The sequence below is a fragment of the Vanellus vanellus genome (genome assembly GCF_965231255.1).
Source record: "Vanellus vanellus genome assembly, chromosome: 11".
Lineage (NCBI taxonomy): Eukaryota > Metazoa > Chordata > Aves > Charadriiformes > Charadriidae > Vanellus > Vanellus vanellus.
The window spans coordinates 20,295,801-20,321,833 of record NC_138916.1 but is presented as its reverse complement, the minus strand read 5'-3'; the positions used below and the strand labels follow the sequence as shown (position 1 = coordinate 20,321,833).

Here is a 26,033-nt window from a genome sequence, read left to right as displayed (position 1 = left end):
GATGTGCGAGACTCCTGCGTGGGGTCGGAGGAGCGGGTCGTGCCGCTCACGTGTAAACTCCCGTCCTTGCAGACGGCAGCACAGCTGCTCTGGGCCATGAGACGGGAGAGGGACCGGCTGCAGCTTGGAAGGGCCCTTTCGCGTTGTGCCTTTTCCTTCTGATCGTGCTCCCTTCTGCTAAGCAGGTCTGAGTGCTGCATTGTAGAGACTGCATCAGGCCAACCTGCCCTGGGATCTCAGAGTGAGGGAGAGATGTGCCAACACGGAAGTGCTGCTGTCGGGGCAAGCAGTGCCAGCCTCGCACCCAGCGTGCAAAACTTGATGGCTCTGTGTGGACACTAAACCCTCTCAGACACTTCTCTCCTCCTCCAGGACACTGTACTACGAGAATCTGTCAGGTCAGTCAGTGCTTTTCCCTTTCTGCTTTCATTTTATACTCAAGACAGCAGAGTATTTTCCATTTTAGTATCCTCCTAATCTGTTAAGGCTAATGCATTGGTCACATCCCGTTAAGGCATGGGATAAAAGCACTTCAGGGCTTAAATTATTTAAATGAAAATTTAACTTTTTGTCACTTCTGGTCTCTTTTGTGCATTGATTAATCTAATTAGTTCAGCAATGAGAATCACTTTCTTCTTATGCTGCGGTCTGATCCATTGTGACTGACACAACCTGATTCTCAATGTGACATCAAGTAGGACTGGCCTGTGCAGAACCCTGGGATCTTTCTGGGTGTGCAACAATCCTGTTTTAAGACCTTGCAGTCAAAATCTGACCCTGTTGCCCATGCTTCGGTTCCCACCATCAGCTCTTATACGTATTCTTCATGTTCCCTGAAGCGGGACTGAGGAAAGTGTGTGTTCCTGTTCCCCGAAACTGAGGTACCGCTGTTCACAGCACAGCGGCACTGCAGGGCCCGGCCAGAAGATGGGTACGGCAGAAGGTCATGTTGTGGTTACAGTCTGATCACCAGAAGTTAATTTGTAAGAAGTCGCTATTACGCATAGACAAGATAGGCTCCTCATTTTTGGAAGAGCCTTTGTGTGTGTGTATAAATATCCCACAACTGGGTACTGAAACACAAGTACAATCATCTTCTGTTGATGTCCGCGGCAGTCAGTGGCAAGCCACCACTCTGTGCCCAGCGCCTAATTTATGGGGATGCTAATGCTGTTCCAAGGCACTGTAAAATAATGAGAGTTTTTCATAGCCAAAAATATTTGGCTGGGTTTACCCTCCATATCTGCCTCCTGTCTGCGCACGCTGCGTGTCACCATGTCTGATACCAAGTCCTGCCAGTAAAAGGAGTCGGGAGGCAGTGGTTGGTTGTGATGTTCAGGTTCCATCCCCTCCCAGAGGAGTGCTCGCTGCTGTGTCTGTGTCCTCTGCCCGACGCCGACCGCTTCTCCTTTCCATACCTGCCCCATTTCCCCACTCGTCCAGCACCCATCCCACAGCCCCCACACCCATGACTGCCTGCCATTTTTACCACTGTTCTCCTTTTATTTAATGAGACTAGAAACGCCTTTATGCTGCTTTCCCCGTCTGCGTGAGCCTACAGATACTGCCAGCTGAGTCTCACGCTACAGGCAAAGCATCAGTGAGCAGTTTTCCCGGAGAGGGGAGAGCAGGGCAAGGGCGTCCATAGAGGCGTGGGACACTTGAGCAGAGCTAGAAGCAAAGCAGAAGGGCTGGTCTGACGGTTGGGTGATGCTTTTTGTTAGGCTGTCACAGCTGCTGAGTATTAGGTAAAAACAGGCCTGGCACGATATTTCCTTAGGTATCCTTAATCTGACCACAGTCACTTGTTATTTGAGACCACAAATAATAAGAAACTGCCATCAATTGATGCAGCAAATATCTTGGGCATTTGTATAAAAACGTTATGGGCTGCTCTGCCTTTGTCGGACTATTTGAGGCAATCTGGTTGTAGGTGTCTGTCAAGCACCGGCACTTGCTCCTACTTTCACCTTGCGTTTCATGTTCTCCTCACCCTACGGGCAGCCAGATGGTTGAATGTAAGCCAAAACTAAGAAGGATTTCCTCTTTTCTTTTGAAGGGACGGGTGCTCAGAGATTTATCAGTAATACAGTGGTACTTAATCAGATAGAGGCTGTCCTGTGTAACTAAGGCGGCGCACGGCATGTTGCTGGCATAAGCAGCTGCTCCAGTGAAGTCCCACTTGAGTTGCCATTTCCTATTCCATGTAAAACTGTGCTTTCTGGTTTTGTGGCTTATGGTTAGTAGTCAGTTGTCCTAAAATGCCAATAATGCAGTGATGTTGTAGTACGGTTTTTGTGTACTATCATTTCATGTCGATCATTTAGAAATTATGACGGCTATATAATTTGGAATGAGACTGTCGCCCTGTCCACCCTACGTATAAAATTTTAATATTAAAAGTGAATCACTGGGTTCATCGTAGACCTAATTACTTCTTTAGAGAATCTGCTTTGTGCAGTAGCCAGTACTATCCGTATTCATGTTAACATATTATATAATCAGCTTTAGAAAATGCCGCAGTCTGAATGCCGGTTTGTGTCCCTGTGCTCATCCACTGCCCTAGGGACAGGACCAAAAATCAGTGGCATTTTACTAGAAAGTAGACGTTGCTGCTGTGGAGTTTCTGGGGGGTAGTAGAGCAATTGATTATCTTCGAATCAACTTTGTCTGCAAACTGTGCTCTCCAAACACTTCTTTATTGATATATCGAGGTTTTACAAAATGAGTTTCAGATGTTCCCTTTTGCTGTTCAAATTGGGTGGTGAAGTAATGGAACATGCTATTTTGATAGTTTGGAACATGCCCCGGGAGTTGATTAAATGATCTCTCTTACTGGCTGCATGAATTGTGGGTTTTCACGCAAACACTGGAAGGATCAGAGCTGCAAACGCGAGCCTGCAGTATCTGCTCTGTCCCTGTATGGCAGAACATAGTGTTTACTACCTGTTTAAACGCTAAACACATTTTAGTAGGCAATTAGTTTGTCAAGAGAAATAGTCTCCTGTAAAACTTAACCATGGATGAGGTGGAATTGCTACTGTGAACTTAGTGATAGGATACTGAGGCTCATTTAGTAAGAGACGTTTTAGAAATCTAAGGCCTGAATTGGAGGTTTTGCGTTTTCTTTGTGTGATTCATGACCCCTTCTGCAAGCTCCAGTGCTTGGACACCTGATCCTGAACAGCATCTTTGCCTGGATTTTCCAAGGAGAGGTTTGCAGTCTTCCCTTAGAAGTGGAAACAGGAAAAAGGAATCAACTGTGCTGTTTGTTGTTCCTCAAATCTTTGGGAGGCGGGACCCTCGCAGAGACCTCATCATCTCATTTATGGCTTAGGTGAGCTACGTGGTAGCTAGAATTTGTCATCTGTTTCCCATGCTGGGAAGGACTCTGCTTTAATCATTCCGTGCTATGGTTATAAGGTTGTTCTGATGCATTTAGATCAGTGAAATATACAGCAAAGATAATCTTGTCTAAAGGCAACACAATAAAATATCCTCAAAGATTAATCATGAGGTGAGAAATCCAATTAGAGCAGACAGCCTGCCACTTTGACCATTATGGGTACCATCCCCATGATTAAGTCCTGTATATTACACAGTAACTATAGGTGGAAGCTGGCCATGCTTGATAAATTTGTTCCAATTCTGTGTTATGGATAGTTCAAGGAACTAAAGCAGTGACAGATGAAGGCAAAGTTCCCAGAGCAGAAAAGGAGATCTGTGTGTGTTCAAAGTGGGTAGAGTCCAGGTATTTCTTGACAGTGCAGCCATTTGTCTCAGAGACACCAAACCAGAGATGAACAGCACTACGTAGGTTTGACACTTTTATTAACAAAGAACCCATGGGGCTCATTCATTAGTACAAAATACAATCATGTTCCTGTATGTTAAACAGCATGGTTTTTTTTTTAATTTATTTTATTTTGTCTCTTTTAAACTGTTTCACAGTTATCAAAACAAAGCCCCTGCATATTGAACTTATTATTGTGCAAACAGTAATTATTTTAAGGATCAATTTCTGCACTAAGCCACGTGTCAGAGAGCAGAATTTAATCTTGTTTTCACCCCTCCTTTGAAGGGTCACGTGTGCTTCCTAAGAAACACATTCTAGTTGTTTGTCTTTTTTGCAGCAAACAATCTAAGGCCACAGTTTATCTGCAAATAATAAAAAACGACTCCAAGATTTTAGGAAAAAGAAAAAAAAAAAAAAAGCACATCTTTACCCTTCATGCTCTTGTTTGCTTGACCATGTTTATACCAGGTAGCATACATCACCTATCAGGTATTACAGTCCAAAAAAGCACCTAATGTTCTTTAAGCTAATATTTTGAATTATTAACATGCAAGTTAATACACAGCCACATTACTTTTCAAGTGACTATAATGGTATCTGCTTAAGGAAAATATGCTTGTTCCCTTTCCAGGTGATGTGAATGAAAATCCTGCATTGATTGTATGGGCACGCCCTCACTTAAATGAAAAGGCATGAGAGCTACATCTTGAGACTTCAGATAAATACTAATTTTTAGAATGTCCTTTCAAAACATGCACTCAAATTTTGGTTAAAGCTGCATTTGCTATAGAAAACAATACTTAAAGTTGTAAATGAAAAAAGTAACTGCAGTTTGGAAACATGAATCTCAATCAGTATGTCTTTTACACTGATGTAAAAGTAACTTGAGGTGAAGTACTACAAATTAGACAATGTGAGGAAGTCATACTAAAAGAAGACTAAAAATATATATCCGTGTATGCCTGTAGAAAAATCCCTGCTTCTTAAATGAAGACAGATTTCATAAAAAGCATTTAAATTTTCTTTAAACTGCAGTTATTGATGAAATGAAGGAAACTCGATTACTGTTCTTGTAGTTACCAGAAAGGACAATGTTTTACCACATGAAGCACCGGGTTTTAACCCCAAACCCTTCTGTAAGACATATGGAATAGTTCTAGTAGTTCAAAATCCCCTGTAGTTTAAAGACTCAACTGTAAACGTGCATATTGAGAATGCTGTGTTTCTTCTCCTTTAAGTGATCTTTTGATGGTGGCTTACTGATTCCAATTGATGCTTGGCAGGAAGCAAACATTCTACTTTAAATGAAGGCAGCAGAAGGGCCAAGTAAAATGCTCTGCCTTCACTCTTAGCAGCAACAAACTCTGTTCTAAATGACCTGAGGAAGAAAACATTAAAATATTGCACCAAAACAAAATTAAACAGCAAAAACAAACAACGAAACACACAAACAAAAAATAGTATGGATAGCAAATGACGAGTGCAGCCCCTGACAACAGATCTCTAGACAAAAATGCAGGAGTAATGAAAAGCTTTGTGCCGTTACCAGAGGATTTTGTTCCCCTGATGTCTGCTTTCACTTCAGTTATAAGCTATGTCTATTCTGGGTATATTTACACCTCTCCCTACGCCTCCTATCTCATTCACTAACCACAGAAACCATTTAGGGTCCCTTTTAGAACCTTGAAGTATACTGGAGCTTTAACAAGACTTTTTTTTGGTCTCAAATCTGACCGTAAGTAAATATCCAAAACAGAGGTAGGCTTATAAAGGCTTCTGAATAAATAAGTATTGTCCATTTTGCTAAGTATACCTGCTGCTGGCAAAAGGATTCTCCCTTGCCAAGCTTCCCCTTATCATGCTATCCATAGGCTTAAGATGCAGAAAAAGAACTCACAGTAGAATAGGCTAGAATAATTCCCTTAAGAAATCCCTTGAAAGAAAGCATAGTGCATAAGCTCTTATCAAAGTTCAATTTTCTTTTACATACTTGTGTCTGCCATTCAGTGAATGGTTGCCTTCATAATATTGCGTAATAGCTATTCTGTCATCCGTGATGTCTTTAGAATCATTATGAATGATGAAATAGTACCACTTGGCAGTTGTTAGAAGGGCAGGTTCTCATGAAATACAAAGTTACGCTAGAGCGAAGGCTTCACTCCACGTTTTAGTAGTGTTCCTTTCTTGGATGCAGCCAGTGCAAAACTGAAGCCCCTTGAACACTGGAATCTTTTGGAAATGTTTTCTTACCCCACGTTCAGTTCTACTACGCAAGTTCTACTACAGAAGTTCTCAACATCAACATCATTGCGTAAATTCTTCCAGAGTGTTCCAAACAAAATATAAATTATTTTCTCTTCAGAAGAAGCCTCACGTCTCCTCCTTGTACTTTATGTAGTACATCCACTTTTTAGAAAGCATTCAGTATTTTCAGGTACTTCACGTACCCCAAGCATAGCTGCTCCCACAATATCCTCTGTGCAGACTAATCCAGCAGATTCTCTTCCACCACCAAACATGCTCATACCTCCCTCTCCATTTTCCTTTGCCTTTTTTGTACACAAACTTAAGTTTTGAAAAAGAAAACTGTTTCCTTTTTAGCTGCACTATCAGCTTAAGCAGCAGAAAGATTAAGACATTCATCACAATGATGCTCGTTACAAATCCTCTTCAGAGCATGAATGAAACAGGTTGAATTTCTTCTACATCAGTTGGGTGTGGATCGATCTACAGAGAGAAGAAAGGCAATAATTACTGCCTGTAATTCTTGCATTTCTGTATGTGAGTTTTTTTTTTTTTTGCCATCTGACAATAAAAACACCACCTGCTGTTTATTTTTTTACCTCTGAATAAAGAGGTGGAGGCTGAAACCGGAACTCTTGTATGTAAGCAAAGACAGGACAACACAATTGTTCCTCACAGTCAATTGGTAGTGGATAAGCAGGAACATGTCTGGAGAACTCTTCCTCAGACACTACATCAGCATAATTTGGCGGTGCTGAAACACAAGAGATGCAACTGTCAAATGTAAAACTATTCACTCACAGCAAGACAACATATATATTACAGTATCCAAGACCATGAAGAGTGTATTTATTAAATATTGTACTATTGTCAAATTGTATGAAGTGCACTATACTCATAAATACTGTAACTAGAATTATGGTTTTAGCAAGCTTAGGTGATTCAGCAGGAACACTGCAGATACTTTTCGGGCTACTCCAGCAACGAGCCTGTGTTGTATCAAGATATATTCAGTAATGATTAACTTTAAGGCATCTACCTCCAAAGTAGAATTCCCACCATCAGTAGTTAGTTAATTCAAGATTCAGCTGAAAGGGCAAATAGAGACTTAAAAAAGGCTGGAGTTAGGCTATCCTCGCCAATCCTTGACTTAGATTTATGTGCTTCATTTCTCATGAGTCATACTTTACTGGCCGACATCACCAGTAGTGCCCTTAACCTGGCACTACTATCCTTCTGTTGTAGACAGTACCATGCTGTATTATAAAGAGTTCCACGTGTATTACCTTCAGGGTGTTCTGGCATGGTCAACGCCAGCCAACTCATATCCATACTAAACTGGCTGGTAATGCTGGAGTTTCTGCTTGAAAATCCAATACATGGAATAGTGCCAATCACCAGAGGCATTTCAATCATCAATTTCTTAGCACCAGGAATATGGATATACACCTAGGTGACAACCCCCAAATACAAGAAAAAAACATCATGAGACCCCATTGAATTGCTGCTCCTAGAAGCTACCCTACTCCCCATGCTGCAGAGTGTTTAAAAAATTAGGAATTTTCTCATTCTGGATGTTTAGCGAATACTCTGGCAGCTTTCCTTATTTTCCAGCAACTTCCTTCTTTCTGTATCTCATCTCTAGATGACATCAAAAAATACAAACCAGACTGATAAAAATAATTATGCACTTTATTTTCAGTCCTATCTTCCCATTTCTGAAAAGAATCCCTAGAGGAACCCACTCAGCTTGAACTACTTTCCCATCTGCAGGTCTGAAACTAAGCTGCTTCTTCCTCAGAAACATTTTTCCATTTTCTGCATTATTCCTATCTTTCCATTTCAGAATCTCTTCATGATCTTCAGTCCCTCACCTATACAGTATATGATATTTATTTATATTTATTGTTGTTCCCAATTTCAAAATCTAATAGCTGCTCAGTAGAGAAAATCCTTCTGTTCCCAACTCAACATAGTATTCAAGAGTATGTACATTTGCAATAAAACCCCATACTTACAGCTAATGAATATTCTACTCTAATAATACAGCAGTCAAGTATAGAGGGGGATACAGGTGGGATTTTCAGAGTTTTCCCATTCCAGGTATCTGTACTCCCAGAGGCAATATGGTTTCCTCGGACATTGGCAACCATCTGACGGAAAGTTTTTGTCTTCCCACTGGCCAGGTAAGTTTGTGTTTGGAAAATGGCAGCTTTTGGAACAATCAAACGAGAAGAGCAGTTCTCAATTTCTGCATAGATTGGTATGGCTTCCCCTTAAAGACAGAAAAAGTTCAATGAATAATTTGTCTTTACCAACTTTCCTCTGGGAGTATCAAAGCATGTTATGCAGCACGTACATCATCTGCAATGTTTTGAGAACAATACTTGTTAGTTTCCTCAAGCTAATTCTTTTTTGCAGAGTGGTATCCAGGCAGAATTATAGCCACCTACTACGTTTTATGTATAAACAATGATTCATTTTGAAACATTAAGCGTAATATGAACAAGCTATGAAAACTTTATTTGCAAATTACGCGCCAGTCTTCCTTTTATATAGTACTAACTGAATCCCTGAATGCTTTGTTTTATTTCCTCAATGTATCTAATGTTATCAAGATGACAAACAAGCTACTAAAGCTCATTCTTATAGAAGTGTAAACCTACACAAGCAGGACATAAAATCCTGATTACATCCCCCATTAAGTATTTTATCCCAAATAAAGGCATTTTGTTGTTCTTTACACTCAAATGTACATGGCTTTTTCCGTAAGATTTCTGACTGACTGGACTTCCTTTCAATTTATATTCCCAAGGGGAGAGGGAGGGGCAAGGCGAGATTTTTGCTAAAGCAAGTTCACGTAGATCTCAATTTACTACCTACTAAATGGAACTATTCTTTCAACTATGAAGTGTTGGCTTCACAGAGATAAAAAACCCCTGTTAGATGTTTAATATTCACATTTTGAAGATAACTACTCTTACCATTACAGTATCCCTTCCTCTCAATTTTGGCACTGAGAGACACTGGCCCAGAGGTGAAAAACCAACAGCCAACCATCTTCTCCTGACTTCTTAGAACAGGTGTCTATAAAATATAGAGTATTTTTCATTTTATGGCATAAAGCTATCAATCACTTGCAGTTTAACGTTATGCATATCAGTCATTGCAATGCAGCTCTACAGTCCACTTGATTTGAATCCCTGTACTACTCAGTGCAACTGGAGTTTTGCCACCGTGTAAAATGGAACCAAGGTTTGGCTGTCTGAACATACGGCTGTTTTAGAATCCCAGTCTGCATTTAGACCGTATCAACAAGGTAAGAGAGACCAACGTGCATTTGAATGTCATCTGTCTTCAAAAAGATTGATTTAGCCAATTTTATGTGATGTGACGGAGTACTGCGATATTTATGCCTGTGTTCCTCAGTGCAGAAGAATGCAGAATTAATTTCATCTGCAAGCAACTAATCGTTAAGCAGGTAAACCGTTTTTACCTTTATATCCTTCATAAGAAAGGATAAATGTGTGCACACTGGGGTAAGGTGGTGCATCTTCATAACTTGCAAGCCACACAACACCCCCAAAAATCAGGCTTATGACAAAAACCATCTTAATTATTCATGGAGAAACGTCACATTAGATGACATTTATACTGTCCGTAAAATTTTCATTAGAATAAACTTACAACGTGCAAGTACACAAGTCAAGGGTCCAAGCCAGGATTCGAGCTACTTAAAATGATTTACTGGGCCCTACTGCCCAGTCAATATAATTATGAAGTCTAAAATTTGTGTTGTTTTTGGTAGTAGCCTTGGAATCCATTAAGACAGGCACTGCCTACTTTATGTGCCCCACAGCCCTCTCCTGTGCAAAAACCTACGGTCTACTCAATCCTTGCAGCATCCAGATACGCTGTCTTCATACTCCTAACATACATTGTTGAACATAAAGACTATGTTCTGCTTAGAGATGTCACTGCCAAAATACTTCTCTAAGTTCTCTCTAAAGATTAAAACGTAAGCATACAAAGGGGAAAAAAGCCCTGCTCAAAACATCTCTTAGCTATGTTCGCATCATGATGAAATGTTAAAATTATCCTAGCGTTTTAAATAAAACAGAAACTACTCATTCATATTTAAATGAATAACCATTTAGATCCAGTTGCTATCATGAAAGTGCAAGGTATAATTTTATATTATTTTCATAATATGGGTTGAGATAAAAGACTCCATCTCATTAGCTTCCATCTTGCCTATTTTCTCATTACTTAATGTCTGATCTTTCTTACTACTCTACAGTATTTCTAGCGATTATTAGAAACTCAATGCTTTAATGTGGCCAAATCTGTCATAAGGAAATAACTGAAAAGATCTCTGAAGCAGCTGCATGCACGCACTTAATGTTAGAAAACGACATGCAAAATGGAAGGATACGTAACATAATGGCCAGAGCATAAATGACAGGCTGGGCATGATTAATACTCTTGTATAATTACTGTTCCTCAACCTACTATTATTGTAGAGTTTAGGACACTGCAGCCCTGTGAATGTAGTTGCTCTGGTAAGAGCAACTACTTTATGCTTGTGCATTATTATTATTAAGCCTTATTTATGCATCTGAAGCCTGCATAACTTTTTGGCAAGAACGTCTCTGCCAGCAGGGATGTAATCAATGCTATTAAAAAAAGCCACTCTGTTTGCTATTCACACAACCTAAGATCATCTATTTATAGAGAAAAGCTTAGGGAGCTTATATGCTTTCAGAAGTCAGAAAATGACACTCCAGAATAACATGGAAAAGGTTACGGCTGGATGTGAATGCTTCTTGAAATGATTTTTTTGCAGCTGTCTTTAGAGGGGGGAGGAGGAGTGGGAGGACCCTCTTACCAATAAAGCTGGTGAGCTGACGTCGATATGGCTAATGACCTGAAGCTCCGTCTGTACACTTTGATCAGGTGCTGCAGGCCTCTCCAGAACTGCTTTCACGTAGTACTGAATACTGCCATACTTCCCAGTAAAAGAGGTCACCAGAGGTCTGAAACAAGCAGTTGTAAAAGCATTACCCTAAGTTTATAATTCAGTTCCAAACACGAACGCTTCCTGTGTACATAAATGTTTACCCATTTCCAGCTCCTACTTTTAGGGCCTTAGGGAAACTGAAGCAAACAAGGCATGTCTACGTGGTGGTTGACTAAGACAAACATATAGAGCTGACCTATCAGTTTGATATTACAAAAACATGAGTCAAATTACATTAAGTTCATGTTCCACAACAAGCAATGTCCAGCACAATCCCTTCAGGTTGCGTTATTTAACTTACTCTTGAGGGAGCTGAAAGCTGAACGGAAATTCATGTCTTCCATCTAGAAGAATTAAGCTTTCCTCACCTGTAGGATAAAAATGAATAGTATGTTTTAGTTACTCCATAAATAGAAGAACAAAGCAGACGCTTTTATAAATTATTTGTGTATAAAACCACCCAGATGCAAGGGACGAGGAGAAGTTTTTATTGATCCCAGTGGGTTCTGGATTGGAGCCCATGCTTTATTTATGCTGCGATGCGATTTCAATGAAAAAAAAAATCAAGGCAACACAGAGACCTTGAGTTTCAGTTCAGGACTGTGGCCAATTTCTAATCCAAAATGGCTTCTGGAAAGCATAAAGTTCCTTTTCCTTTCAGCAGGCCAGCCAGCAATTAATCTACTTTTCCAATTAACAATTAAACTAACTTTTGTGCTAAAAAGCTGCAATTTAAGGTCAGTGTCATGAAATACTATTAATACGTGCAATATATTCATAGAGGGCCTACTGTAATAGAGTTTTTAAAGGCCTAAATTTTCTTTTCCTACAGATAAACTCACGATGCGTTTCACCCTTACAGAACAAAGCGCCGTTTCCCTTTAATTTTTCAGTACTGCCATAGTGCTGCAGTGTCCGAGTGACAAAACTGCCACCCAGAGAGACCTGTGCAACAACGGGCCGCTCTGCTTCCCCGAGCCATTGCAAAAGGCGGGCGGCCGCTTCCAGGGCCTTCCACGGGCGGGTTCCCGGGGCCGCTTGCGGAGCGCGAGGCACACGCCGGTGTCCGATGCGATCCGTGGCAGCGCTAACCTCTGCGGGCAGCCGACGCAGAGGGTGGGAAGCCAAGAGCTGCAGACTTTTTTCTGGCTCTGTTCCGCATTTCTCAGCCGTTTATACCAAGAACCGAGCGGCCGCTTGACGAAGCTGTAGCGATGCTCCCCTGGGCACACGCGTGAAGGCTGCGGCTGCAGCAGCCACCGGTCTCCGGTGGGGGGCTGACGTCCCCGCTGGCCGGGCACCCACCCAGGCCTCACGCCGCTTCTCAGCATCCAGGTCCGATGCCGATTTCTCCTTTCAACCCTCAGCCTTCCCCCTCTCTGGGAAAAGCAGGCGTGGGCGCCTTCCCGCGGCGGGGGAGCCCTGCGGCCCCGCCGCCACCCCCGGGGAGCAGGGGGGCCCTTGGCCCCGCAGCCCTTCCCCCGCGAAGGAGGCGCCAGCCCCCCGGTCCCACCCCCCCCCCCGGCCCTCACATGGCGGCTGGGGGGGACCCTCCTCTCAGGGCCCGGCCCGCGCCGCCCTCCTCCCACATCCCCCGTCCCCCCCCCCCCCCGCCGCCCCTCACCTTCGGGCGGGTCCCGCAGGAGGCTCTGCCGGATGTCCAGGTACCGCACCTCCGCCTCCCGCCGCGGCCCCGGCCCCGGCGCTCTCACCGCCACCCCCCAGGTTCCCGCCCCGGGGACAGCGCCCGAGCTCTCGCTCCAGGCGACGCGGGCCCGGCCGGCGGCCTCCAGGCGCAGCCCACGGAGCGGCAGCGGCCCCGCCAGCTCCAGCAGCACCTGGCCTGACACCGTGTCCCCGCTGCAGTAGCCGCCGCCGCCGCGCCGGGCCTCGTCCTCCAGCACCAGGGCCAGCGTCTTCACCGTCCCGCCGGCCCCGGGGCCCAGGCCCGGCCCGGCCGCCGCCATCGCTCCCCGGCTGCGGGGGAAGCCCGCGGCCGACGTCGACGGTTGCTTTAAAACCCGCCCGTCTCCGCCAGCGCCCGCAGCGGAAAGTCCCGCCCTGGCCCGCTCCTCATTGGTCAGCCCTCGGCTCCTCGCCCTACTATTCGCCGCGGGCTGCCCCTGGGCCCCCTCCTCATTGGTTTCTCTGCGGGCGCACACTTGGAGTGCGTCACGGTGCGTGATCACCGCGGCAGGACCAATCGGGTGCGGACGGCCGCGCGTGGACAGCACCCCGATTGGCAGGGCGGCTGCAGCTACCTGGTGAGAGGGCCAATGGCGCGGCACAGCTACCACGTGCACAGCCTGTGGATAAACAGGCAGGGAAGGGGCGGGGCGAGGGCCGCGGGGGCGGAGCGGGGCGGAGAGAAGAGGTCCGGGCGGGCGGGCAGCCGCCATCACCCCGCGCTCCGCCGGGGAGGGCCCGGGCCGTGGAGTGCTGCGGGGTCCCGGCACGCGCTGTCCCGTCACTCGGCCGTGGCTACTGCCTTGGCAGCTCGGCGGACCCCGCGCTGAGGGGAGGCCTTGGGCCCTCGGTTGGCCTCGGTTGCTGTCATGGCGGCTGAGGGAGGGAGCGCCGGGCCGGGGCGTTGCCCTCCGGCTCAGCCTCTCCCCGCCGGCAGCCGGACGGGCTGAGAGCGTTAAACGGGGCAAAACGGTGCGGTGCTGCCGTTCCCCTCTGGTTTGCCTGGGGGTGACATCAGGAGCTCCGCGCTGCCGGCAAGGGCCCCCTCCCGCCCCGCGGGCGATGGAGAGGAGAAGGGGTTGAGGCTGTGAAGGAGCTGCCCCGGACTGCCCCGAGGCCCCGCGCGGGCACTGGCGTTTCCTGCGCTCTGTAAACCAAGAGGTGCTGTGGGTCGGGGGTTGTTCCCAGAAGCCCCCGCGGTAACTGGATAGCTGACGGTGGCAGAGTGCCGCGTGCCGTCACGCCTGAGCAGCGTATAAACCTTCCCGCGCAAGTGGTCCGTAGGTAACACTTGGCAGATTTAGCCACTGGAATAAATGCAAAGCTTGGTGTTACTTCCAATGTTTAGAAGTACAAGCTTAGGAAAGCCCCCAGCACCCGTCGGAAGAGTGGCAAGTATGGCTGTGGTGATAGGTGAGTGCGGCCGCATCCAGCAGCCCGAGAGGGGCGGTTCCGACAGCTCGGAGGTCCAGCCAGCAGCCAACCCCATACAGGTTACCACATTAACGTATACTAGACAGATACTAAAATTACTTTTGTTCTAGGAAGTGTCATACTTTATGATTGAGTTGGCAGTAGTGCATCTTCCTGAAGGTGTGTAGGTGAATGATCTGCCAGCGTTTCCATTGGTGACAAAGGAGTCATTTCCCGCTCCAGGTCACCTGCCTGCTTGAAGCTTCTGACACCTGCATCTTCCTGCATTCCTCCATCTCTCTGGAGCGCTGGAAAACACCAGCCTTGTGTTTCCCAGCTGACTCACTTAATTACTGAAATTAGGAAAAAATGTGTTCCAGACTCAGAGCCTTGCCTTTTCAAGAACTGACAAGATAGCGTCCGGCATCCTCAGGATCCCTGGCATAGCTTTGTGGTATCCTGTCCTGTGAAATGTGGCCTTTTATTTAGAACTACTTCTGTGATGAAGAACTTGTCCTTGCCGAGAGTGAGGTAGGCCTTTTGAACACCTTTTGTTGGCTGCAAGTTAATGCACTCCTTTGTGTTAATCAACAATAATGCGGGAAAAAGTCAAGTGGTTACAGATGGGGTGAATTCATAGGCTTTATTTGGACCCTTGGCCACGGGTTCCCCAGTTTGTGATGAGGAGTTATGTAACTGAAGAAAAGAATGCCATGATGGTTTAAGTATTTAAAGAATTTTTGGATATTCATATCCACAGAATTATTATCAGAGTTGGAAGGGACCTCTAGAGATCATCTAGTCCAACTCTCCTGCCAAAGCAGGATTGCCTAGAGCACATTACTCAGGACTGCATCCAGGCGGGTCTTGAAAATCTCCAGGGAAGGGGACTCCACAACCTCCCTGGGCAGCCTGTTCCAGTGCTCTGTCACCCTCACCGTAAAGAACTGTTTCCGTGTATTTGAACGGAACTTCCTGTGTTCTAACTTGTGCCCATTGCCCCTCGTCCTGTCACTTGGAACCAATGAAAAGAGCCTGGCTCCATCCTCCTTCAACCCACCCTTTAGATACTTGTATGCCATAATAAGGTCTCCCCTCAGCCTTCTCTTCTCCAGGCTAAAGAGTCCCAGCTCTCTCAGCCTTTCCTCATAAGGGAGATGCTCCAAGCCCTTAATCATCTTAGTTGCCCTAAGATATCCCTTTGTGCTTTTTAAAATAGTTTTTATAGAAACTGCAAATGTTGCATTATAGTTGGGAATTGTGGTGTATAAAATCATGCTATTTTTGTTATTTTTTTAGTTCAATTAAATGAATACAGCTTGAATGTCTAGCCTCTCATAAATCTTTTCCTTATATCCAATTTTTTACATTGGCAAGTATCAGGTTAGTTTTGTAGCCAGCCAACAGAACATGCTTGGATATGTGTACTGAATATTTGCTTATTTGCTAAATTTGTTTAGGTACAATCTGTGTATGCATTTCTTGCAACTGATTTTGGAAGTATGATACAGAGGGGAAAAAAACAAAACAAAACAAATCCTACACCTCCCTTTTTTTCCTGTATGAGTTAGATCCTGTATAAAAGTAAGTAATTCTCTCGTGGATATTATGAGACCATTCAAACATTGCCTCCTGTTTATTCTTTGCGAGTGCAAATGAGCTAGATGATAGGGAAATGAATAAGCATGGACAATTGCATATGAAACAAAACATTATACAGATTTAGTGAGAGTTAAGAGGCTTGAATAACTTGAACAATTAGCCTGTAGAAGACACAATTAATAGGAACGGTCTGTCACAGTCAGATGATACTTGTTCCAGATGTTTGCCCTTTAATATACTTTTTTTTTTCAGCACGATTCAAAGACCAAAACTTGTTGAAATTATCATGGAGCAATTGGTTTTCACATCTGCCCATCTTGAGAATACTTTCTTGTGCATAAGGCATTTTAACTGACCAACACAGTGGAGTTGTAGCATGAATGGTGGAAACCACCACATCACTATTTTAGTCTCTGGTAAGCCAGAAGGAAGGAACAGAAGACAAACACTCAGACAGTGTGGGTGTATGTGTGCGACTGGATATTTGTGTGTGGGTGTATGTGTGAAAGAGCAAGAGATATACTAACATGCTTGATTATATTTTCATTTCACTTATTTTGCCACTTTATTCAGGACTATGCAAGAAAGAGCTGCCTGAATAAGATAATTAATGCACAAGTTAGCCTGTAAGAGTAAAGAATACACAAAGAAAGGTCTTGTTTGAGAGTATCCACAAAGCTGTGACCAGCTCTAGCAATAATCACAAACTTTATCTTGAAGGTGAAGGAACTAGGAGAACATCTTCTTACAGCAGCTGGTAATATCCTAGCTCTGCTGGTTAATTTGGAAATGACTGCTGTGGTCAGATCACTGAATTTAGATGGATCTGACAGTGTAAGTTTCTACATGTAATAATTATTCTTAACTCATTTCAGTACACATTGAGAATAGGCTATCAGGGCTTGAAGCTGCCAGAAGAGTTTTTGAAAGTATCATCATACAGATTCCAAGTTTCCATGCAGGGAAGGACATCTGGTATATAAATAACCATTTTTGTGGAAGATACAAGATAGGAAATGGTCTTAGCTATAGCAATCTCTGCCAAGAAGGTCTCTATTTTTAAAAGAGATCCAAGCTGTGACTGGGAAGGAAGTGAAAAACTTGATCAGTATTTGCTGTCCTCTTCCTGCTTGAAGGGAACTGAGACAGAGCTCTTAATCATGAGTCAGGCACCAGCAGTAGGAGTTTGCAAACTAAGCCTTTCTGATCTTAATCAATAGCCTGACAGTTTAGAGAGCGAGCAGCTATTTCTGCTACTGGAGGAGGACTTTGCAAAGTTTATGAGAGCTGCTAACAGCTAATTTACAAACTGTGGATTTCTTATTTAGATTGATGTACTGTAACATCCGTTCACGTCTCTGTCTTATCCAGTACCAAACACAACGGGCATAAAAACAGTAACGGAGCTGCAGTAGAGTTCAGAGGAAGAGCCTTGAGATAGGGTCTGCATGAACAAAGGCCTCACAAAGGCACTGAACAGTGTGGAAACCTTCTTCTGCATGGTAGGGAGGATTTCCCTGTGTACCTCTTCCTTTATTTGCCAATAGTTTCAACTATCTCAGCTTGTCTGACAGGCATTAGAAAGCAATTGGATGAGAGCAATGTTTACCCCTGAAAGCAGATACTGTGGGCTCTCTTCAAGTTCCAAAGGCCTTCAGAATATAGACTTTTTTTTTGCCAGATATTACTCTTTCTGTGTTTGTTTATGGAGTAAGGACAGGGAGGGATGGCAGACCATTTCTTTCCCTAGTTCCTGGCCTTTTACCAGTGAGTTCCTTTATCAGCGCTCTGCCAAAAATGCAGCCCTGGAGCAGAGCGTGAATTCTCCCTGGCACTCCCAATAAGCACAAGAAGGCGACGAATAGGTATTGGTGACACGTGTTGTCACGTACAGTCTTTTATTGCTTTTATTCTATTACCAGTAATTGAAAGGTCAGCCAAATTTTTCTTAGACAACTAAGTGACATTTACAGATAGGAGATTGCAAGGAGCCAGAGATGCTTTTCCAAAAGCTGCTGCAAACGCAGTGCCCAGCTAGTCTGATGTTACTACTGCCAGGCTGTAAAACACCAGTGAGCATATTTTTAAGAATCGTGCCATGCGTGGTACACTGAGAAAAGCAAATATTGAGATACTGGCCCAGGTGCACATTTTATCTTGGCAGGTGTTTGTTCACATAGCCTGTCAGACAAAGCGCAATTGTCTTGAAGACCAAAGGACCACTCTTAATATAAGGTTATTTCTGGAAATGGAAAATCACAAATGACAGTAGTACTGCCAATGTAGGAAATCTGGGGCACAGTAGGGACAGAGTAGGTTTCACTGTGTTGATGACTGAGAACTGAAGTGTCAAGGCTCATGCACCAAGTGTTTGGTTCATACAGCTGCCCCCTACCCTCTCCTTATCTTCTGAGAGGTGGGAGAGGTGAGTCTCGTCCCTGGGTCGAGAGGCTGGGGTCAAGGAAAGGGTTACGGTGCAAACTGCAAGGGGTCCTTTCCACTTTCAGTGGCAGTGTGGTGCCAGGACTTTCCCTCTCACCTCCAGATGAACAATCCTGTGAGGCGGCAGCAGCAAGGTTGCTCACTGGGAAAGGGTCCCCATAGCAGTTCCTAGTCCAGCGTGCTGGGATTGCGTCCCAGCACATGATGGACCATCGTGTTGTTTCATGCACTAGTAAAGAAAACACTTGAGTGACCTGTTGTTTGCTTGAATATTTATACAGTGAATCAGATTGCAGGATCTGTTACAGCTCGTTCCTTTAGATAAAAGTGATCTAAATCCAGCACTCAGTTGGGCAGCAGAGGACTGCTTGAGGGTGGCTTTGGCTGTTTACAGCTACTACGGGCTTTGCAAGGAGTGTGAGTAGAGAAAAATGGATGTGGTTAAAACATCCCTTCATCCTGGTGTCCCCTGAGGACAGACAGATTTATTGGCATTAGTGGCGCCTGCACAATTAAAGTGGCCTTCTGGAAGTGCTCCTCTGGAGGAAGAGCTTCCTACAATTGTAACGTGTACCCCTCTGCATTTCAGTGACTCTGACTTCAAAGCAAGGTGGTCAGAAATATTCCTATAAATATCTGACAAAGAAGGAGGATACAAATTTTTGTTGTTGAATCAACTCTGAAACAGCAGCTGCATTATTCATGTGTGGATCGTGGTTTGGTGTTCCAGCTCAAGGGAATGAATAGCCAGAAAGGGAAAGGGGAATTAACAAACTCATTTGGGTTCTCAGTTATGTGCTGCTTTAGCTGGTTCCTACTATGGGCTGTAATTTGAGGGTTTTGAGGGCTTTGTAAAGTGCCTTTTTTTTAATTTAAACTGAAAAAGTTTGAACTTAAGATGAACCCGAATCTCATACCAGAAAACCTCACCCTGAAGGGAAGTGCATGCCTGGATCTGAACTAGAGCATTCCTGTAAACAGGAATGTGTGTCTTGTGGTGACTCTTCATCTTTACCAGTTCACACCAAGCAATGACGTGGGATCATATCCCTGAGAAAATACAGATGGCATCTCCCAAATCATTGTAAGGGTAGTTCCAAGTGTACTGTTTGCTGGATAGCATCTGGTAGAAGTCACCCTCACGCTGTGTATGGCTCTTGGCATGGTCCAGCAACACAGCAATTAACGGAGGTAGGAAGTGCTCCACGTGAAGTGTTTATTTTTTTCACAACACCATTTCTGATGGCTGCCGTTGTTGCCCAGGCTTAGGAAAGATATTAGTTCAGCAGAAAATGGAGATAGATAATGGAATGCTTTATGCCAAAAGCGAATGTAGAGTAGGAGCTACAATGGATGGAAAGTGGAGTCAGCAGCCTGAGATAACACGAGTGGTCGGCAGGACAGGGAGCAGCCTGGGATCGCAGTCGAGCTCTGCTGATGGGAATACATGCTTTAACCTAGAACAGTGTTAATTGGCTTTTACTGCTATTTCAGTACAATTTGCAATAGACGCAGTATGGTTCTGTCTTTAAAAAGATGCGTGTGTTGTGAGGTGCTTATGCTTGATGTCAGATTGTTGAATGTTATAAGAGAAAGGATGATGTTAGGGAAGTTGTACAAATGCATTCAGATACTCCGTCTCTTATGCTTGGAGTAGTGGAAGTTCCTCCAGGACATGGAGCCCCTTCCCTTGTAACACTGAAGGAGGGTTTGGAGTTTCATAGTAAATGCCCAGAGTTAAGTCCATCTAGTCAAGCTTACGCAGTATCACAAGGTGCTAAATTTTCCTTGCATGCTTTTGCTCAAGCTTAACAGCCCAGCCAGTATGTCAGTCATCATATAGTTGCAATGCTTAGCACAGAAGGGGAACAAATGAAAGCAGGGTACCATCACTGGTAGGTGTGTGGAGGTGGGGTCTCCTCACATGGTCCCATCAAAAAATCGACCCTGGATGGCAGAAGGCGGCAGAAAAGCAAGCATAGCCCAAAACGACCCAGCTCCTTAACAACCTTTCCCTAAAATCTGTTGACCAGTATAACCTCGGACCTTTAAGCAAGGCATGTCATCAGGTCAACCAAGGATATTCTTCATGTCACAAGAGAGGACATTGAGCTCCTGCCTCCAGTGCTTTGGAGGAAGGTAGAACACCCCCAGCAATGGAAGCTGACTGATAAACCTAGGGGGAAAAATCCTCTTATATTTACCGGTAACCAGCTGATGCTGCAAGGCATGAAATCTGATTATAATTATTGTCTTAGGGTAGAGCTGCACCTTTTATGAGCATGTCCCATTATGGAAGTGAATCTGAACCTCTCTCAAATAATTTCATAGGCCCTGGGGAGACCAAGGTGATTTGAGTCACATCTTTCTCCCCCTTCATGTGCGTACAAGCAAAGACTCTCACAAACCCTGGATCAGAGCACACACCCTAGAAAGGTACTGAATCTTGCCATATAGGTGCCAGAACATGCAACACCATTATTCTTTCTCGTCATCTCTGGGTTTTATTCATCTTGCTTCAAGGAAATAGTGTCTTAATTCAAGGTAGAGATTATTAGTTTCTAAATAGTATGTTATTGTGTTTTGCTACTTTGTATGAGGTCGAATCATTCACATTACTGAATTTTTCTAGATATCTATCGAGTTACCATGCTCCCAAACCCTTCCCTTGATAAGCTGAAGAAGTTGAGTCTTTTATGCCTCGTATCATGATACCCATTTCCCCAGACCTGGGAATCTGTGTTTAAACTTTCCCAGGTGTTTTTTTAAAACCACTAGTGGGTTAACCACATTTAAAAATATTTAAATATTTCTTGAGACATTTCTCAGTAACCTGTTCAAGCTGTGATTAAAACAAAAATGAAAAACCTGGGCTGACAATAGCTCATTAAGCCTGTATTTCCTTTTAAAATAGAGTACATAAATAATACATAAATTAAATGTAAGAAAAGGTTGGGACTTTCTAGAATTTCAATTACTGCATGTTTGTTAGACATGCATATATATGCATGTATACATATATGCATAAATATATATACATAAAAGAAAAAGAGAACACACATAAAGCTCACTTGGTATGGTAACTGCTGTTGTGGAAGGCAATAATGGTCAGCTAGCCGTGAAAAGCATGGGAGATAAGAACACACTACTAATACTGTTCATTTTCAGATGTGCTCACAATGAGGCTCCTATTTTGACACTTTCTTCTGAAATATGAAGTATTAGGCATTATCAGAGCCAGGATACAGGGCTAGATGGACTTTTAACTGCCTGCTGTTGTGATTCTTATCTTCCTCTATGGGGTGAATTAGAATTCTTTGGATCAATGAATGTACACAGTCTTTTCTTGTATCAGAATAACATTACACATCCTCTTGTCATTACAACACACCAGAAGATTATTTTCAATGATAATGACAAGACCACGTCAATCATAGGACTTTTATAGTGGGAATTTGCTTCTTATTACATCTTTCATGTGGCAAATTTCCCCTTTTTTCTTCTTGAATCACCACTCAGAAGTTGGTAGCAAAATGTTCAGAATTTAAAAAAGAGAAAAAGAAAACTGTTTGCTTCTGCTCCCACCAATGCTCTGAGTTATACAGCATTAACTTCTGTGCATTCATGGATTATAAAAATGGCATAGGCAGAGCCTACATTTTGTTCTGCTTAAATATCTGTACAGATCACAGCTTTTCCCTGATAGACACTATTGTTGGAAAACATTAGTATGCGCTACCTGTATTTTTCTGTGTTCAAAGGAAGCAATCACAGAGCACTTCATTTATTTTACTAAGAGCTCAGTAAATGCTGCTCTGTTGCCATTCTGCAAAGAATGTATTTTCATGTAGAGGCATTATCATTAACAGATTCTTTTCAAATTCCAGGAAGAGTGTGATATTTTTATTTGGCATAATGAAGTCTGAGCACTTATAAAATTTGATTGTTTTAAGGCCTTTAATTTCCTCCACACTTTGTTTCTTTAGTTAATTAAATTCACTGGAAATCTATTCTGTGTAGTCAAGTTATTTTAGGCCCAATGTTAGATCTTGGGCTCATTGTGTAACTGATGAAGACACTGACTATTGGTGTCCACAAGATCTGAAAAACGTAGAAATGGATTACAGAAGATGCCAACGGTAAAACAACTGCCCCAGGAAGTTAACTTATAAAGAGCAAAGATTTAGCTCCAGTGTTGATGGAGCAACTAACTTGAGGTGGCTGAAGTTAGTCAATCTGGATCCTCTTAGTGTCTTTGGAGAGAAAGGAGCATTTTTAGCTACATCTCAGACACTGCCATGGATTTAGACGTCAATCTCACTCTGAAATTTTAGGAAGTTTGGAAAATTCACATTTTCCAATACGAGGGAAAGGAGCATAAGGCTTCCTGAAAGTCAGTAGCATCAGGTTCCTAAGTTGGGAAAATGCTTTAGAAATGGAGCTGGTTATCACCTCAATTTGGCACATTTTCTTTATCTTTGTTTTGGTCATTCTGTGCATTTTTGCTTGGGACTAATTGTCCTTCTAATAAATAACCAATTTAAAGTTCATTATGATTGATTAGTCTCTTCTAAGTCCTCAGTTTTCATACTTTGCTAATCTGTAAACTTCCCAAGAAGAATGGTGTCGTAACTGCAACATTCTGCACCTTGACATTAAGTGTATATTTCACTCATGGCCAATTTAAAAAATCAAAATAGAAACTGTATAATAATCTCCCTTTACAGTTTGGGTTATGAGAAGCTGAGAATTCCCTTAGGCTTGATTGATAAAACATGGCATTTATCCTATTCCTAGGATGATGTTCAGCAAACTTTATGACAGAGGGAAACAGCTGGTAAAGTGGGTTCATGGAAAGGTGAAGGTAATACAGACATAAAAAACAAGAGGATAATGATTTTAAAAGGGATAATAGTTGTAATAACACCATTAACCTTTTGCTTCAAATTATTGAATGTGTGGTCTCTTCAGCAGGCTAATCAAAGGTTTGCATTAACTGCAATGCAAGAGGAAGTGGCAATATACAACCTGAGGTGCTTTTTTTCCCTCTTCCAATTATTCACTATCAAACCCTTACAAAAAAAAAAAAAAAAAAAAGAAAGCAAACCCGACCCTTTGGCTGTTGAAGACCCCTTCCAATTTTGAAATGCAGCTGACTTGCTTTCAGAAGAAACAAACTCCTGCTCCTTTTCTGCTTTGTAAGACATGGATTTTGCAAAGGAAAAAATAAATGAATAATAGTAATAGTAGTAGCAATAATAATAATAATTGTTATAGATACATAGAAATGACAGAGATGTAAACAGGTAGCGAAGTGTCACAAGGCAGGCTGTCGGTCAGAGCTAGCCCTGAGCTGTTTGGTGGTACTGCATGGAGGGGGATCATCAGCAGAGGCTCACCTCGAAGGGCAGGTGTAGACACCTCTTCATAAACAGTGTAGGCACGTCACTGCAGAGGTCTGATGGCTCACTTGGGACGTGCGAAGATCTGTGCTACTCTGTCTAGGTCACTTCTGGTATCTAAACAGCTAATTCAGCCTGGATCGGAGAGAAAACTGCTGGTTTTGCTTTCATGTTACATGCACACAGGGTTGACTAGCAGAGCCAGACTATGCTTTGACGGTTATTCACCTGCTAAAAGGCAAATGCATTGATGGTGGAAAATTGCCATAACTGATGGAGAGCTTATGGTGACTTGGTGGAATTGTTCAGGAATGTGTCTGGTTGGACAAATCTGCTCTGTCATACAATTCCACAGGTGGCGATTTTTATTGTTCAGGTAAAGCATCTATCCAAGGTACACATCAGAGCACCTTTGGTTGGAAACCTCCCTTCTGTACGCAGTCAGCAGAGAGAGAGCCACCTGAGTTAGACACCCAAAGCAAGACTGTCTGTCTGGCTTGCAACGTGTCGTGTCAATCTAGTATGAAAGGAATAAGTGTAAAAGGAAGTTTGCACCATTCCTCACTGACAACCCCCCACACCATTAACAGCCCCGTTCTGTGGAATCAGAAGACGGTGAAAGACTTCAGAAACAGCGTGCCTTGAATTTCAATTAGCCGGACTGAATTTAAAATCAACAAGCTGAAAGAGCCTGAGATAAGAAGTCAGAACATTTAGAGGAAATGAGAACTGTTCCAGGAACTAAAGGCGAGAGAAACACTAAGTCACATTAAAAATATTCAGGAAGAAAAAGGGACACCTTTTCTTTTTCTGGACACCTTTTCTTAGAAGTCGTCTATAATCAGTAACCTTTCCCAGGCACTTTCCCAGGCTGTTTTTAGTAGCTGAATCCTTTGTTTCAAAACCACCCATTGATTCAGTACCCTAAGTGAGAAGTAATTAAGGTGGACAGAAATCTTGCCTGCTGTATGGATGTATGAGGTGTAGAAGAGAGAGGAAGAAAGGGGAGTGAATGAATTTTTCCAAAAGATAGCTCTCACAACACATGCGAGTCTGCTGTAGTGTATCGTTAAATACATATTGTGTATGTAGATGTGCAGCTCTATTCATCTTTCAATCTATCGATATATTTATTTCTATATACACACATGCTGATGTACATGTGTGTGTTCGTGAAAGATAATGAACTGTTTAGGCAGTACTTTGTCAGAATATCATTTAAAGAGTTACATCCTTTTAATGCACAGTAGTTTAAGCAAACTCCAAGGTTCTTACTTCGCAATAAACCCATTAAATCATCTCAAATACCATGTCATAATGACAATTTGATGTCACCAGATGTGGCACTAGGGATTTTTTTTTTAAATGCTTTCCTGGAGATACAGCTTCCTGAATTTTAAATTCTTTAGCCTGTTTGCACAGCTGTTAGATCACAGAGCTCTGCCATCTTTTTGCCTTGCATCAGTTATTCACTAAACCATGTGTGGCATGACTACAAACTCACTGCATCTAAAACATTTAGGCTCGTATCCACTTCACCCGCGTAAAGGCTGAATAGTTGGGCTGTATGGGAGAGGGTGTATGAGTGTTAAAATCCAAGGGCAGTATCCATTCTAGCTGTGGAGCTCCCTCATGGGGAGATTTTAGAGATGCAGTCAGAAGACTATCTATCTTTAGCACGCCACTTTTCACTGGCTACTTAGCATCCTGGACCAGTGAAAAATACAGATGCCTGGCCACTTTCCTGGCTTTTCTCACCTTGTTAGCCGAAAAGGCAACCAGATCAGTAATACAGCACCACTTCTACACGAGGGAAACTTGGGAGAGGTACAGGTGAGCAGGATACAGCAAGAGCCCAAAAAAACCGCTCTCACAAAGAAATATTATGTCATGCAGTGTGTTTTTAAATAGTGGAGCAAGCCAGGGGAGGCTGTGGAGAAACTCAATAGGCCAATGGCAGAAATATGTTAAATGTGGAGCAAAATAAGTAGAGGAAAGATGCTTTCCTGGCCTTGAAATGCAGTGGTCCAGAAGCAACCCCTGATCCAAGAAGTCCCTAATTTCTGATTGACAGAAAGCAGGAGACCATCTAACAAGCAGGCTGTCCATGTACTTGACTAGCAGCACTGGACCGATCAAAGAGGGGACACCGGGCCTTTGCTCTGATCCAATATGGGGGGACCATATCAGGCTTTTTGCTGCGAGTCTGTATGGGTGAGTGCTCTGTGATCTGAGGTGACAAATGTGGGTGCTCTCCCCCTCAGACCTTGCGTTAGATGTGCCTTTTACCCTAAAAAAGGGAGCAGGCATGTGAGAGATGTATGTTGGCAAGGATTTGAAGCGAGGCTGTGAACTTTGTGCAATTCAGATGTGCAAGTAAGTGTGAACTCATCTAAGGCGCAAGCATTGGTGATGGGATTTGGAGCTG

At 43.3% G+C, this 26,033-nt stretch overlaps 1 protein-coding gene across 1 annotated transcript; it reads right to left on the bottom strand.

Moving 5' to 3' along the window:
• Positions 1 to 3,814: 3,814 nt before the first annotated feature.
• Positions 3,815 to 13,042, bottom strand: ARRDC4 (arrestin domain containing 4). The gene is made up of 8 exons (XM_082488630.1): positions 12,685 to 13,042; positions 11,362 to 11,428; positions 10,929 to 11,076; positions 9,025 to 9,127; positions 8,059 to 8,315; positions 7,327 to 7,489; positions 6,640 to 6,794; positions 3,815 to 6,523 (listed from the first exon to the last, which is right to left on the bottom strand). Exons 1-8 carry the CDS (start codon positions 13,025 to 13,027, stop codon positions 6,467 to 6,469), a joined length of 1,293 nt encoding a protein of 430 aa, XP_082344756.1. The 5' UTR covers positions 13,028 to 13,042; the 3' UTR covers positions 3,815 to 6,466.
• Between the last annotated feature and the right edge of the window lie 12,991 nt (positions 13,043 to 26,033).